The sequence below is a fragment of the Melanotaenia boesemani genome, chromosome 1 (genome assembly GCF_017639745.1).
Source record: "Melanotaenia boesemani isolate fMelBoe1 chromosome 1, fMelBoe1.pri, whole genome shotgun sequence".
Taxonomy (NCBI): Eukaryota; Metazoa; Chordata; class Actinopteri; order Atheriniformes; family Melanotaeniidae; genus Melanotaenia; species Melanotaenia boesemani.
In genome coordinates, this window is record NC_055682.1 from 6,437,761 (window position 1) to 6,453,219 (window position 15,459).

The window sequence follows — 15,459 nt, forward strand, 5'->3', positions numbered from 1 at the left end:
AAAGCTTCATCAGAGAGTGAAGGTATTACTCAGGTTTTGCTGTATAAACATGTGTGGGTGTGTGAGTAAGAGGGAAAGCTCTGATCCATGAGGAATCACTATGCTCTTCACTGGCGGGCCCTGTGGTATGCCAGCACATTCCCCACTGCTGAGCTGGAGAATCCACTCGGAAATCAGGAGAGGAACTTTTCCTTACTAACTCCACCCCTCACTCCACCAGTCACTGCACTGCTTTTCCTAACTCTGTTCCCCTCAAGTAACCCCCACAAGACTGATCTCCATTATCCAAATTGCTTTCCCATACTGTCTCAGCACGGACACATCCCATGAAGTTTTGTTTTTATAACTGTATGATAGTACAAGCTTTTTGTACTATCATAAATTTACTGTTACTGTACTGTTTCTATTTCACGTTTTACCACTTTGTCTTTCCCACATGTTGGTTGGAGTTAGCCTGTGTTAGCCTCTTTGGTTTACCTTAACTCAGCTCGCTGCTCTGTTTATTGTTGGTAAATTGTCTTTTGCTTTTGCTCTGATAGCTGTCCTCTGGTTGGTGAAAGAACATGCTGTGTCAGATGTGTTGTTGACTCAACAGTAGCCATAGCAAGTCACCAGTAGTGGGACAAAGTGAGACAGTGTCATGTTTGTTTTGCTAACAGGAGAAGCTCAGGACAAAAGCTTAGATGTCTGATACACACATGAATTCCATGTTGAGACTTAAGATTATTCATTGTACTACTAAATTATTTCAGCCTTCATGCTTACACATTAGTTGTACCAAGCCCGACCAACATATGTCCTAATTTTTAATCAAATTTAAGTAATCTGCTCTACCAATCATAAACACACCAGGCTATAATAACGCTAGTTCACAGTGGGCAAAAAGATTTTTTTTTAGCTCTGACACCTTTTCATTCATATTGCATATTTCATTTCTCTTTTTCACCTTTACGTACACACACACACACACACACACATACAAAGACAAAGACAAAACTGGTGTGTCATTGTCTGTGCAATGTGTCCTTTTTCTAACCACTTATACGGCCTTATCTGCTGTGCTGGCTGCCTTGTTGTGGCTTTACTTGCAGTTGATGCAGCTATATTTAGAATGAGAGGAATCATCTGTCTCCACAAGTGTCCATTTGGGTGTGTTTTTGTTTGCACATAACCAATGTGTAACAAATGCGCTAAAACAATTGCATTGTTTCCAGCACTGTCACGTGTGTCTTGTGATCTGAGTCTGATGTGAAGGGACATGCTGTATCCAGCTCAGGGTCAGTGTTAATCCCTTTAAATGTTTGTTGCTACTGTAAGGTTCCCAGGTCTGTGTTTACAGGAGAATCAGGTTCATTAGAGATTCTATTCATATCTCAAGACATGAGAATCTTTGGGTTACCATTTTTTAATTTCACGAGGTGTTAGAATTTTTCATAAACATGCATGTATAATAAATGAAAACATATCAAATTTATTTTAAAAAAGAATTTGAATACAGATTTAGGTGTTTGATACCATGGCAACAGACCAGACTTGAAAGTATTTGAGTCAGATTTAGTTTAAACGCTCAGTCACTCATTCACTTTTTTTTTTATCTGTGTGCTTACTTTCTGTTTCTGTTGTATTTTCAGTGGCCACCATGTGGGGGAAAGGTGGAAAGTCTGCCGGAAAGTTGACAGTGGAGAAATTATACAGGGAAGGCAGGGCTTTGTTGAAAGCAGAACCTTGTTTTGCTGCCACAGATGGTGTCAGAGGGCAGTGCCAGCCCAGGATGGCACGCAGAGTTCACCAGCAGACATTGTTCGCATCAGGGAGCTGCTACGTCAGCCCCTAAAGAAATAACTCTCTTTGTCTATGTCTAATTTTTTTCAGATGTCTGATGTGATTCATCAGCTCCAAAAATGCCCCAGTTTCTCCAGCTGGTCTAAAATAATAGAAAAAAAAAATTCTTTAATACCTCACAGTGGTCTAATCCCACATTTATTTTCTGTATTTAGTCCAGTCAATTTAAATGGGTCACTTATTTCTTTGTAATGGAAGAATATATATATATATATATATATATATATATATAAATTAAAGCCAATCTCGTTGTCTCTCTTACAGTTAGGTTATATTGATAAAGAAGCTCAACACAATGACTCCACATTCCAGTCAAGTTCACTGTAAGATTGTGAGTCAAACTTAACTATTAAAACACGCAGTTTCTAATTGAGGCCAGTTGCAACGCTTCATGGTAAAAACGTGGCTCAAAACCCTTTTGTACACTGTTATTTGTCTTCTGCACCCCAGTGTTGTTTTTGGCAGGCATCTCAGTTTTAGTCTTAGTTTTAGTGGTCACGACGAAAATGCTTATTAGTTTTAGTCATGTTTTAGTCATGTCGAAGTTTGATAGTTTTAGTCTAGTTTTAGTTGACGAAAACTTAAAGGTTTTAGTCTAGTTTTAGTCAAATAAAAAAGTATTAGTTTTTAAATAAATGAATTTAGGCCAATAATACGTATTAAAAAGTGGAATCAAGGTTGACAGGTTATAACAAGTATTGCAATTCATAAAACAAGTTAACCTTAATGCTTTTGCATAAAAACCAGATCCTTTACCAGACTGATAGCTTTAGCCGAGACTTTCCCGTCAACAGGGATGCAATGCTGCCGTGCTTTACTTAATTGCTGTTGGACAGACACCTTTTATTTCTATATTTCAACTTTTTTCATGAATGGATGCCCTACTTCATCATACAAAAATGTCACACAAGAAAATAGCTGATCTATAAGTTTAACATATAGCGACAATTTGTGAGCTTGTTGTTTGTTGTTTGTCTTTTCATCAAAAATTACAAAATTAAAAGGAATTGTTTTAGACTGAGAAGGTTTCCCAGCCAACAGCAAATACTGTAATCATCTGTAATCGCACTCCTAAAAAGGCAAAGAGCAACAACATCCTTGCTTTGGTAACTGTGGCTTTATTTCTGAGAATTTTCTGAAGTTCAATACTCCACCCTGAACATACTCATGCCCAAAATATGAGCAAAGGATGAGGAGCACATATGCTCAACTTGACTAGGTCTGCCAGTGAAATTATGATGGATTATAGTTCATATATGTCCATATATCGTTTTGTTGCTTCCACCAAACCCCTTCGTTGACGCTGCCGTCATGATTCATTTATGTGTTATGGGATGTGTCTAACTGCTGTGTGTGTGGTTCAGCCAGCTCAGTGCGTGTGTGAGCGTGAGTGAACGTGTACACGGAGGGAAACACGCATCGGGAGTGAAGAGAGCGGAGAAGTAGTGTAAAAGTATGAGCGAGGTCTTGTAATAAATCCTTGTGTTTCAACTCATTAACAAGTGTAAAGAGGAGCGTAGGGAGCTAACCCTGAAGCGAATGCTACTTCGGCCCTGGAGAAGAAGGGTCTCCCCTGTTTCTTCCAACCACAGTCAGAAGAGGAAAACGGGAAAGGTTAACATGTGAATGAATAAACTACTTGTTTGTGTGCACGCTGCACGTCTGGTGGAGGGCGTGGTCAAGGTGCAGCAGCATTGCTGACTGACAGATTGCACTCACAACAGGCAGAAATGTCGTACATTTTTAATTTCGGACAATCAGCCCTTGAACATTTTCGTCTCATCAACGAAATCTCACAAACGTCTCGTCATGTTTTCATCATCAGAGAGCCATTTTTAGCTCGTCAGCGTCTCGTTATTGACATAAAAAAAAGTTTAATCAACGAAATAAATTTGCCATCATTATCGTTGACGAAAACAACAGTGCTGCGCCCGTGGTGGATACCTTTTGCACTATTAATACGACATATCATCACGACTAACCATATATATATATATATATGTATATATATGCAAATTATTTGTAATTATTCTATTTGTAATATTTTGTTAAAGGGCCAAATAAAGACTTCAGATTAAATAAAAAGATAATTTTGTGCCCATTACTTCTTGGGCTTTCAAAGGTCGAAAAAACAAGGTGTCACAGGAGGCGCTGATATTGTTGGGTAAAGAGTTATGTAGGGCTGGGCAATAAACCAATTTTCCTCCAAATGTAATCAATTTGTTTTTATGAAAAGCTGTATTTTCCCCCTTTTTAAAGATGCACTACAGAACTTTTGCAGATTTTCTCGGTGACGCACGCCCAATCGACAACTAATTCAGCATCCATGTTGCATCCTACTTGTACTCTGAGCTCTCCCCAGCCAATAAAAGTCTTATCCTGACTCTTGCTTATCTGTTACTCTGTTCCTTCTCCCTGCTCTTTTCCTCGCTTCCTCTGGCAATGTCTTCTTGCATTTCTGTGCTGAATCAGCCACGGTGTGCGTTCAGAACAGCCGGTGTGTTGTTATCTGCTTGCTAGCGTAAATGGAAACTAGGCTGCAGCGTCATGCAACATCCTGGAAGAAAAGGTTGTGAAGTGCAGTTTCTGAGCATTGGGACGCTGCTAGGTAGCAACAGCTGCAGAAATGTGCATAATAAATGTCACTGTGCCATCAAACATGTCTGGAATACAGAGTTTTAAGGTCAGAAAGTTACATAATGTGTCTTTAATATGCACTGCCAGCACTCTTCTTGGGCTTTTGTAGTTCATTTTGGGCTCTGCCCTTCCCCACCCTTATCCCACATAAACACACACAGAAAAGCCCAAAACACAAAGGAAGAGCCCTTTCTCGAAAAATGCTGTATGTCATCATTTATTTGGAACTTGTTCAGTTTTGCAACTGCAGACTGTGAAACAAGTAACGGCACGTTGCTTAATAGCAAAACTTAATACCCCAAACAGAAGCACGCCACTGAGTGAAAGAAATGCAGCTCTCTATGAGATGCACAAGATTGCGGCAGCCCACAAACTCCTAGAAAGAGACAACCAACATCAGGGGAATCATTTTCAGAGTCCATCACATATGATAAGAAAAGGATCTGGTGTAAAAGTGTTACAGATGCAGTTGTTTTGCATATTGCTAAAAAAAGAAAAAAAAAGTGAAAAAATCAGAGATGTTATTTTTTTAGCCACATTTTCTAGCCATACCTGAATGCATCTCAATGTAAGAACCCCATGTTTAACAAGCCCTTTCTCTAGGGCTGGGCAATTAATCGAATTTTAATCGCAATTACGATCTGGGTTTTGAACGATCATAAAAATGAAATGGTCCGATTATTTTTTTGTCCTTCAGTTTGTGCTGTTTTCAAATCGAACGCAGCTGTCATTGCAGCGCTTTGCTGCAGACTCCTCCCACAGCCCCGACCGCTTTAGTTTTATTCAGAACGAGTTGCAGACAACTGGACACACGGGAGGCGGAGTCGCTCCTTCTCCATCATTTTCTATGTAAACTTGCGCGAGGAAGCGAAAATCGCAGCCCTCCTCCAGCCAAGTGACAGGCGACAGTCGAGCATGTAAAATGTTGCGTTCCTGCACACAGACGTGCACACGGGGGCTTGCGACGCAACACAAAAAAATAGAAAAATGTTCAATTTTTGTGAGTCGCAACTAAATAATCCACCAGCTCCCAGAGTCACAGAGAGACAAACGTTATAAACAAACAGAACTTTTTTCTCAATTATCACAGTGAACAATCCAGGATTTAAGAAACTCATCAACACTTTGGACAAACGGTATCACTGCCATCTCACTTTAGTCCATTTTAGTGGACTGTCTCTCTCTGTCCTGTATGATGAGTGCAGTGAGGGTGTTGTGAAAGATGTGGTGACAGTCCGATGTTTTGCCACTGCTATGGACCTGTGGTAAAGCCGCACCAGAGCCGTATAGAAATGTCGCGCTACATTTTATTGACGCGGATTTCTACGTGAAAACGAAATGTCTCCAGACTATTTTTTTTCCAGATCACACCAGGTGGAACATAGCTGCTGGTCTGAGACAAACAATAGCTATGGAGACCTGGTGGAAAGAAACTAGTCGGCATTACCACAGTAAACACTTCAAATGTCCCCCCCCCCCAAAGCTCTTATCTATAATCGTGTTAAATAATCGAGATCTCAATTTCAATCAAAATAATCGTGATTATCATTTTTCCCATAATCGAGCAGCCCTATCTTTCTCCGTTCTTCCTCCCCTCTTTTTTTTTTTGCCCAAGTTGGGTTAAGTTAGCACTTTGCCTGTAAAACTTATGATGAGGATGACCAATCTAAGAGATGAGGAAAGAAATGTTTCATTAATTTATTCTGGCTTATCATGAGACTAAGAGTGTTAACAGTGACTGGCTTCTCTGAATGTGTCAGTGACTCATTTCTTCTAACTTAATTTACCCTGAATTGGTTGGTTTCATACTCAGAATCTTTTAAACTCTTTCTGCCCTACTGGACGGGTACAAGTGAATATGTATTATATGTGGCCTCATGTAGCTCTTACCCGTTGACCTTCGGCCCATACAGGGTGTGAAATGTGACTTCTCTTTGGTGATATATGGTGCATGCTTGTTGTGAGGGGAATGGGTCCAACCTTAACTGCTTGATATTTTAAACTCAGGGTAAGAGATCAATAACCCACAAGTAGTATCATCCAGGTATAAGTTTTCATACCCTATTGTCAGCTATTCTCTTCAAATTTAGTTCTGAAGAAGTCATTTAAAAAGACAGCATTTAATGTACCATGAACTTCTATTCAAAGCAGCTTACAAACCAGGAACACATTGAGTGTAACTTGGGCTTCAATATCTTGCCTATTTTGACATGACTAGGGAAGCCATCCCAGTGGGTATATTATATTATTTTTAGGGCTGTCAAAAATTACTTGTTAATGCAAGTTCCATTTAACGGCACTGTTTTTTAAACACGCAATTAATGCACGTACCGTCTGCGTAGTTTAAGGTCTGCAAGTTAAGTAAATAACACAACTGCAGAAATAAGTTTGATTCTGAAGCAGAAATGGACACAGAATGGGTCTTTTACACGGACAGTTCAGCTTTAAAGCTCTGCAATATGTGAATTGAGTGACCACAGTAGTACATCCCATCTCAAATACCACCTGCTGTGCAAACAAACTGATTGATTTAGAGAGCCATCCCCAAAAGACGATATGTGATGGCTTCCAGTGGAGAAATCCTGATAATTCTACAAGCAGCAACCTTTACACATTTAATCTGGATAAACTAAATAAACTCTCATACCACTTCTGAGGCTGTCAGAAGTGGTATGAGAGCGTGTGTGTGTGCATCTGTGTGTATTTCCCCTACAAAGATTCATAGCCGTGGATGTAGGGCTGGTCTAATGTGGTCTAGGTTCCCAAGAATTCAGTGGAATCACCCTTTACACGTATGCTCAGCGTCGTTTATTTATATGTTGACAACACTAAGGCTGTGTCCGAAAGTGCACCCTACTCCCTACATAGTGCCCTATATAGGGGTCACACCATTTTTTCGAAGTGTCCTAATGTCCAGAAAGAAAAAAGTAGGGCACTCAAAATTACCCACAATGCATCTTGAAAAGTAGTGAGCATTGATGGTCACTAGATGGGTCAATATAGACCACAATGCATTGCGGGCCAAAGCTCAACATGGTGCAAGGAGGCGAAAAAATTGAGCTGCGCAAAATTACCTATAAGCAAACAAACAAAGAATAAAATACAACATAAGGAATAAAAAAAAAAAATATTTACATACAACTTTGGATTGGATTTGGAATGACATCTAGACGCGGGATGTGGTTGCTGTGGTGACGGAGGTAGTCACGTGGGTTGCGAGAGGAGGAGGTATGTAGTGTGCTATGTAGTGCAGCCCTATGTAGTGAACGAGGGGTTAGGGAGTAGGGTGGACATTCGGACACAGCCTAGAGAAGTTCTTTCCGACATTAGCTCTGTTGTCGGCCGGAAAACCAACCAATCAGAGGATACGACACGTCAACCACAGGTTCTCAAGGGAACGTATGTGCACAGTGAATTGATGGGCTCTCACGAGGGTGATTCTCTGCTTGCAAATACTGTGTTATTCCCATACTGGTTACTCGCTCATATCACGTACATTCACCCAGTGTTTACCGTGCCCGTTATCTGTTTTATTTTTTCATGCGTTCGATCGTTTTTCAACTGAGCAGAGTAGCCAACCGCTGCTGATCTTCTGGAGGTGGAAATTCTGGTTCAATTAAGAAATTTTGATGTCCATGTGAAACGATTTAATTCTTGGCATTTTGAAGGCATGGTGCTAACAACAAAGCCGTGGCTGCCTGCCACATATGGATTTCCATTGATTTATTAAAGAAAATGTAACATATTAATATTTTGATTGAACCATACATGGCTACTAAATAAATGCACCAGAAACCTATGGAGTTGCAGTATGCAGTATGCAGTTTTGTTTGACATATTTTTGGTTTCCGATGTTAATGAGTCTATGATGATCATTATTAATTATTTAAAATGATTTCTATATGCTATGTATATAGAAAGTATTTATGTCAACATTTTACTGTTCAAAAAAGAAAGGTGATGTTTACATGTTGGCAGTGCATCGCTGCTTCTGTGAACTATTTTGGAATATTTACAGGTTTTTCTGTTACATTTTAATGTTTTCCAGTCGCTAGATCTTAAATGAGTTTTAATAATGAAACAATTCCTGTTCCCAGATTGAATAAGGATTGCCTCATTCATAGGAATGAAGGATTGCATCATACTTGGAGCAGAGTTGAGTGTCTCCCAGGCTGCGCTCACAAATCTTTCTCCTTCATTCTCTCCATTTCTTGCTTCCCACTCAAACTAATTTTTACCTTCATCTTTCCCCTTACTCCCCATCGCCTTACTCATCACTATGAATCTTGTTGAGAAGTCTTCAAACCTGTGGTTTTATGTCTGCTTGGTAAAAGCTGTAGCTGCCCACTCAACAGAAAGAATAATGACAGCATGACGGGGTAGTAGATGTCATGATCCTTATTATTAAGATTTTCCACTGTTAAATTCTTATAATACATTTCACGAGTAGGCAGTGAAAACCTTTCTGGGTCCTGATACATCCTGTCTTTATTTGTGTGGCTGACTAAAGTTGTCACCCTGACCTGATGGTATCTATAGCTGTGGTCCATGAAGATAGGAATGGACCCCTAATGGACAACAATAGAGCTTTATGACCGCAAGGTTATGTTCAGAACTGTACAGCCTCCATAAGCAGGCATCAGAGTTTGGTATGTGAAGAAAGAATTAAATGGAAGAATGAAATCACTGTGGTATAATCTATTTTTAATTGTACATGTGTTCATTACTAATTTTATCTATGAACTACGTTCTCCTCTGCTGCCTCCTAAATGCCATTGTCTGTTTTGTCTTCCAAATCATGGATGTCCAGTCATCACCATTACCTGGCAGCTTAAACAGGGCTCTAGAGTACGACCACATGCGACAAAAAATTATTGAGTGCGACAAACTTTTTTTCTTAGTCGCACCAGTACACCTAACATTTCTCAGGTCCCCGTGAAAGACTTTAATTATCTCTCTGAATATTTGTCTACGTATTCTGTGTTCATTCCCTCCTTACACGACCTCAGAGAAGAGCAACACCGTGATGAAAAGCCAAGAGAACAAGTGGGCTCTGATCCACAGCTGTACACTGTGTTGTGTTGCTTTGAAATGAACAGCATTAGACATCTGGTACGATGAAGAACGACACAGATGAGAATTTAGGGAAGCTGGAATCGATTGTAAAACATGGAATATGGTTGAATTTGCTCATATGTGGTGTTATCTTTTATTCTCACTAGTTAATAGTTTTCACCGTGTCTGAGCAACATGAAGCATAAAAGCTGGATGAGAGATTAACCGCTGCAGCTCCCCATTTGCATGTTGTCACTTGTACGGACACAGCTCAAGACTCTCCAAGAAGTTCAGTGGTGGCTAAAAACAATGAAGAAACCCAACACTACGTAGCTCTACAATATAGAACATAGATAACGTGTTGTTTAGGGCTGGGTTAAAAAAATGTATTCAATTTATGGTAAATGGACTTGCGCTTTACACTGCTTGTCACATTCACCCATTCACACACACACACTCATACCCTGATAGGCACATTGGGAGGCAACCTAGGGTTAAGTTTCTTGCCCAAGGACAGTTCAACATGTAGTCAGGGAAAGCCTGGAATCAATCCATCAACCTTGCAGTTGAAAGCCAACTGCTCTTCCTCCTGAGCTACAGTTGCCTGGATTTTAGTAGATTCAAATAAAATAAATCAAATATCAATTTATAAAACTTGGAGATGGATTTTTTTAATGTCCTCATTTCCTCTGTGTTTCTTCTGTCCAAAATCAGCTTCTCTTGCCAAGATGATGGATTACATCCATCTATAAAGTCTATAAAGAGCGTATTACTGCTCAAATAAGCAACTAACGCTAAGACCACAGCACTGGTATTAGCAGCTAATGCTAACAGGCGCCATCACGTTCAACAACAGGAAGTGATATCACCATACACGTAGTTTAAAATAAACCCAATATAGTCATTTAAAGTTTATTTATTTATTTCTTCTAGAACAGGTGTACACTTCGTCCTTTTATCAAACAGTAAACAGTCTGATGCTGTTTATCTGATTTACATGATGGCATGCCATCGCTGCTGGAAACACTGTATTGTTTTGGTACTTCAAAATTAATGTAAATGTGTCAGATCAGATTAATACAGTAATCTGATTACTCCCAGATAACTAATTTTGATTGTCACGTAAATGAACTCATTGTTTAAAAAAAAACAAAACATTTTTATATTCAAGAAAATAGTTGGAGTTACATAATTAGATGTAAATTAATTTATATTTAATCGAATTTGATTTAATCGAAATTGAATCAAGTAGGCTCTTGTGAATTGAGTCGAATCAATTCAGGAAATGAGTGACAATACCCAGCCCTATTGTTGACATTAATTAATTAAAAATTTTAAGCCGTAATATGACTCAGATATTCCTACATTGATGGTGGAAAGCAATACAGATTCACAAAGCACCTAGGCCACAGAGCGAGTGGAAGACTTTTCCCCTCCAGAATTTCCTCAGCTACACAACACAGTGATGACAGAACGAGGTGGTCCCGAACCATATCAGTCTAAAACCGTTAGCGCTGTTGTGCTGGCCTGTGGCAACAGCCCTGGCAGGCTCTGGCAATCTCTGGCAACTCACAGCACGTTGTGGCAGCTGCCAGACGTGTTGCTGCAAGTTGCCGCTATCACTATTTGACCTTGCTGTCTGTCACCAGATGAGGATCAGCAGGCAAAGAATAAAGTCTGGTGTTACATTTACACCTCTCAAAAGCACAAATCCGTCCAAATGCACCAATATTTTCTCAAAGCTCTGTAAAAGTCCAGAGGTCTGAAACTAGTGACTTACATCAAATGTAAGTCGCTTTGGATAAAAGCGTCTGCTAAATGACTGTAGAATAGAATAGAATAGAACATCAGATAAGTTTATTTCGTACATTTGCGTCGGTGGGCGTGGCCTCTATGCCTGCAAGGTGAAGTCCATAGACTGTATATAAAAGATGGACAGAGCCTCCGTGACGTCACCAATAAGTTTCTTTAGAACAAAAGTGAAGCTCGTGGGCGTTCCCACCGTCGCCATTTTGGTAGTGTCATGCATGTCGTTAGTCCCAGAAAATCCAAAAATGGGCAAAGAGGTTGAGCTGAGAGGGGGACTGTGAAGGTGGGGGTGGATGACTGACAACCATCAAACTCCAAGTTGCTTGTAGCTAAGAGCTAACTGAGCTAACCCCGAGCAACAGTAGTTTACCAGCTAATGGAGGTAGGCAGGCTAAAGCTAAGGCACACTGCTAGCTGGCTAAAAAGCAGTTTTTTTCTGCACTCTCATTTCTTGCTGCTGCTGTTGGATACCTGTCAATCAAAATGACACGCCCCTAATTATGTTGAATTTCAAGATTAAATAACATCCAAACGGATGAGTTAGAAAAAAAAAATCACCCCCCTCACAGTTGTCATGAAGGTGAACTTGACCTATTAATCCTAAAATGGATTTTTGTACAAGGCTTTAAACATGTTTATTTGTGCTGTGAAGTTGGTCTTGTTAACATGGGAGTCTTTGGGTATTTGCTCTGATTTCGAGCCAGCTTTGGAGCTGCCTTTCACTAAATTCAAGTAAGTTCAAGTATTAATGAAAAAGATTAAGCATGAATCCAGAGGGAAATTTGCCAGAAGCAGCACAGCCTCATGAGATATTTAAAACCTTGAAATGTTTATTTTCATTTAATTCAGTGAACTTCAAGTTTATTTTTCATTTTTATTTTATTATTTATTTTTTAATTAACATTTATGAAAGTGAAGCTGGATTTATACTTGAGCAGCATCTGCGTAAGTTCCACGGTGGCTCGACGTGCTCATGAAGACACCGCACCAAGTTGGATGCCACTGTTGTTTTAAAACAGGAAATACCTACCGGAACTGAAGTGAGCCATCCAAAGAACTCCGACTTGCTGAGTTTACCAGCCGATATAATCCCTACTGCCACCTTGAGATTAGGAAGAGAAACTGTAACACGACACCAAAATGACGCACGCCCCTTACCATTAAGTGCGAGAGCAGACTTCACCAGCGTCAGCTACACCATAATCAACCTCATGCAGACGCCGCACGAGTCTAAATCCAGCTTTAGCCTGGAGCTCTGTTACTAACACTTGAATTAATAAAGTCAAAGACTGACAGCAGCTTTTTCTGAGGATTATGAAAATTGTGAATAATGTGTTACTGGTTTGTGAATCTCACTGTGTTCTGTTTTATTTTCTTCTACAGTTATTATCAGCCAGTGGCAAGGTGAGCCTAAGGAGCGCGTTATCTCACTGGTCCTCACACATCTCCCGCTGCTCAAACCTGGCAACACCGAAGCCAAGAGTGAGTACATGCGTTTGCTGCCACGCATCCTGGCCCACACCATCGAGCACGGCCATCACCTGGAGGAGTCTCGCCAGCTCCTGTCTTATGCCCTCATCCACCCTGCCACCTCTCTGGAAGACCGTGCTGCTCTGGCACAGTGGCTTAACCACCTGGAGGAGAGGGCTGCTGCACGGGGAGACTCACTAGAAAGGCCTCCTCCTGCTGGACCGCACTATCACCACCATCACCAATCCACACCTCCATCCACCATCACCTCTTCAGGATCCTCGTCTTCCACAAACACATCTTCATCTGGGAATCTTTACGCCCTGCATCACCACCAGCGTTATGGTTCAGATGATCGTCTCAATGGATGGCAGAGCTCCCGGGATTCAGGAATGGGTGGAGGCTGGCACCAGCAGCAGGGCTGTGAGAATGGGCACCTTCCTCTCTACCCATCATCATCTGTGCCGGCAACCATCAACACAATTGGAACCGGTGGGGGAGGTAACACCAGTAAGTAAAGCATAGTCCTGTCATTTCTGTGTTCATATTCCACTCAGCAATATGACCATATTCAGGTTGAGTCTGAAACGCAGGTTTCAAATATTTGGGATCCATAAATATTTAATTATATAAAATGTTAACAAGTAAAATGTTGTGTCATTAGTGTGCTAATTAGGGCTGGTCTAGGTAACACATTATATCATGTTAACGCATCAATTAATTAACACTGACAATTATTTTATCGGGTGTCTGCACAGCCTATTTGTTTGTGTGTTTGTAAACCAAAGTTACTGAACTTGTTTTCATACAGCAGCACTTTTAATATATGCACACAGTACACTATATTTGAATCATTATTTAATTTTGCATGTAACAATGTGATTAATCGTGACTGATTGCAAAAAATCATGCAATTAATCACAAATAAAAATTGTAATTGTTATCCAGCTCAAGTGTTAATACTTTCATATTATGAGTGAGTTTGCTGAATTTTATGGTTTGACAAATAAGACTTAAGACAGTTAATGAAGTTTGGCTCATAAAGTTGCCCTTCATGATGTTAGAGGTTAAAGATATGGATGGCATGGTGAGATGGCCTTTTTCACCTTAATCTGGCTTTTGCTCTCTTAAAGTAAAGATGGCAGAAAATATTCTGAACATCTCAGTAGCCACATTTACATGGACACAAGTATTCAGATTAAAAGCCTGATTAAATTATAAAGGATTCATTTAAACATACCGAGTAGAAGATACTGATCCAGTCACTTATTCAAATCACAATTTCATTTCGATCAAGCGGGGTGGGTTATGCCGATTATTGTTCTGATCAGCATGCATGAAAACACATATTCCCTTATGTTGGGTAGAAATTGTCCTTACTGCACATGCCTGTTACATCCTGCCTGTTATGTATTGAGTTGTTCGCTTTACTCATAAGTTTTTTTTTGTTTTTTTTTTAAAGTTGCGTGTAGTCAGAGACAGGGCGAGACAAATACACTGCTTGAGATTTAAAAAAAAACTCAGGGAGTAGAAACTGAAATTGGCAAGACAGCAATAAATACGCACACACAGCAGTGTTTGTTTATACCAGAAATGACTGTTTCTCCTTCTAACACTGTTTCCAGCAAGTCAGGCAGCAGTACAATTCTGTGGATGTCAAAATTATTTATTTTGTTCAAACACATGTCATGATCAGAATTAACAGTACAGGTCTGATCAAAACAGCAACCTGACGGAAGAGAATTGGTGCATGTAAACACAGCTAGTGATAATACAGCTCCCGTCTTTCAGGCTGGAAAATCATTACACGATCACTCAACAGCGTCTAAACTTTCACTCATGTGGGTCTCAGATGGAAGGATTTAACAGAGTAAATATACAAGGCACATTTAGCTGCTATCAAACATTTGACATTAGAATTGTTGGAATTTATTTTGTTGCAATTGACTAAGATGATGATTTATTTAAATTAGAGACACAAAACAGACACAAAACAGAGAAACACCAATTTGGAAGCAAAAGTAATGCATATTTATTTGCTGTTTTCATTATAGTGCAACAAGCAAATACAGGAAAAGACAGTCAGCACAGTAAATACACCTGATCAGAGGATCTCTGAGCAACCTACATAGCAGCTACCGAAGCTGAATGTTAGCGAGAAGACAACACAGAGGGAGGGCAGGGCTGCTGAAATTGAACATTACTATAGTCAGAGCAAGATATTTCAAGCTCTCTTTTTTTCTCTTTTTTTCTGGGAGATGAAAGAAACAGCTGAGGGTTTATAAATAAAGACACATTTAAAACCCCACTCACTGCTCCAAGAAAGATCCTCTTGTATTTTTGACTGCTAACAGCTTCAGAACAACACAAAGACCTCAGGATTTCACAACCGGTAAACTATAGTTACCCCAGCCAGCAGCACACCGTTGATGGAGACAGTGAGCAGCATTTGTTGACTGCTGAGAATAAGTAAAAGAGCTTGATTCACTACAAGCTAACTAGAATCAGTGTTTAGGTATTTGGTGTACCATACATGCCAAAGCAAGATGGTCAAACATTTTTTTGTGTGTTTTTGTTATGAAAACTGAGTGTCTTTTCCTCTCTTTCAACAATTCATAGTCGGTTTCACAAAGCAGTGGATGCAAC

At 39.9% G+C, this 15,459-nt stretch overlaps 1 protein-coding gene across 3 annotated transcripts in view; it reads left to right on the forward strand.

The window, feature by feature from the left end:
- samd4a (sterile alpha motif domain containing 4A) overlaps positions 1–15,459 on the forward strand; it is a 59,568-nt gene that overhangs the window by 22,463 nt on the left and 21,646 nt on the right. For all 3 annotated transcript variants that reach the window (XR_006010875.1, XM_041989085.1, XM_041989098.1), the window contains exon 3: positions 12,727–13,323. Coding sequence is in view for 2 of the 3 variants with exons in the window: in XM_041989085.1 (XP_041845019.1) it covers positions 12,727–13,323 (597 nt within the window). In the remaining variant the exon portion in view is untranslated. The remainder of the gene's footprint in view (positions 1–12,726; positions 13,324–15,459) is intronic.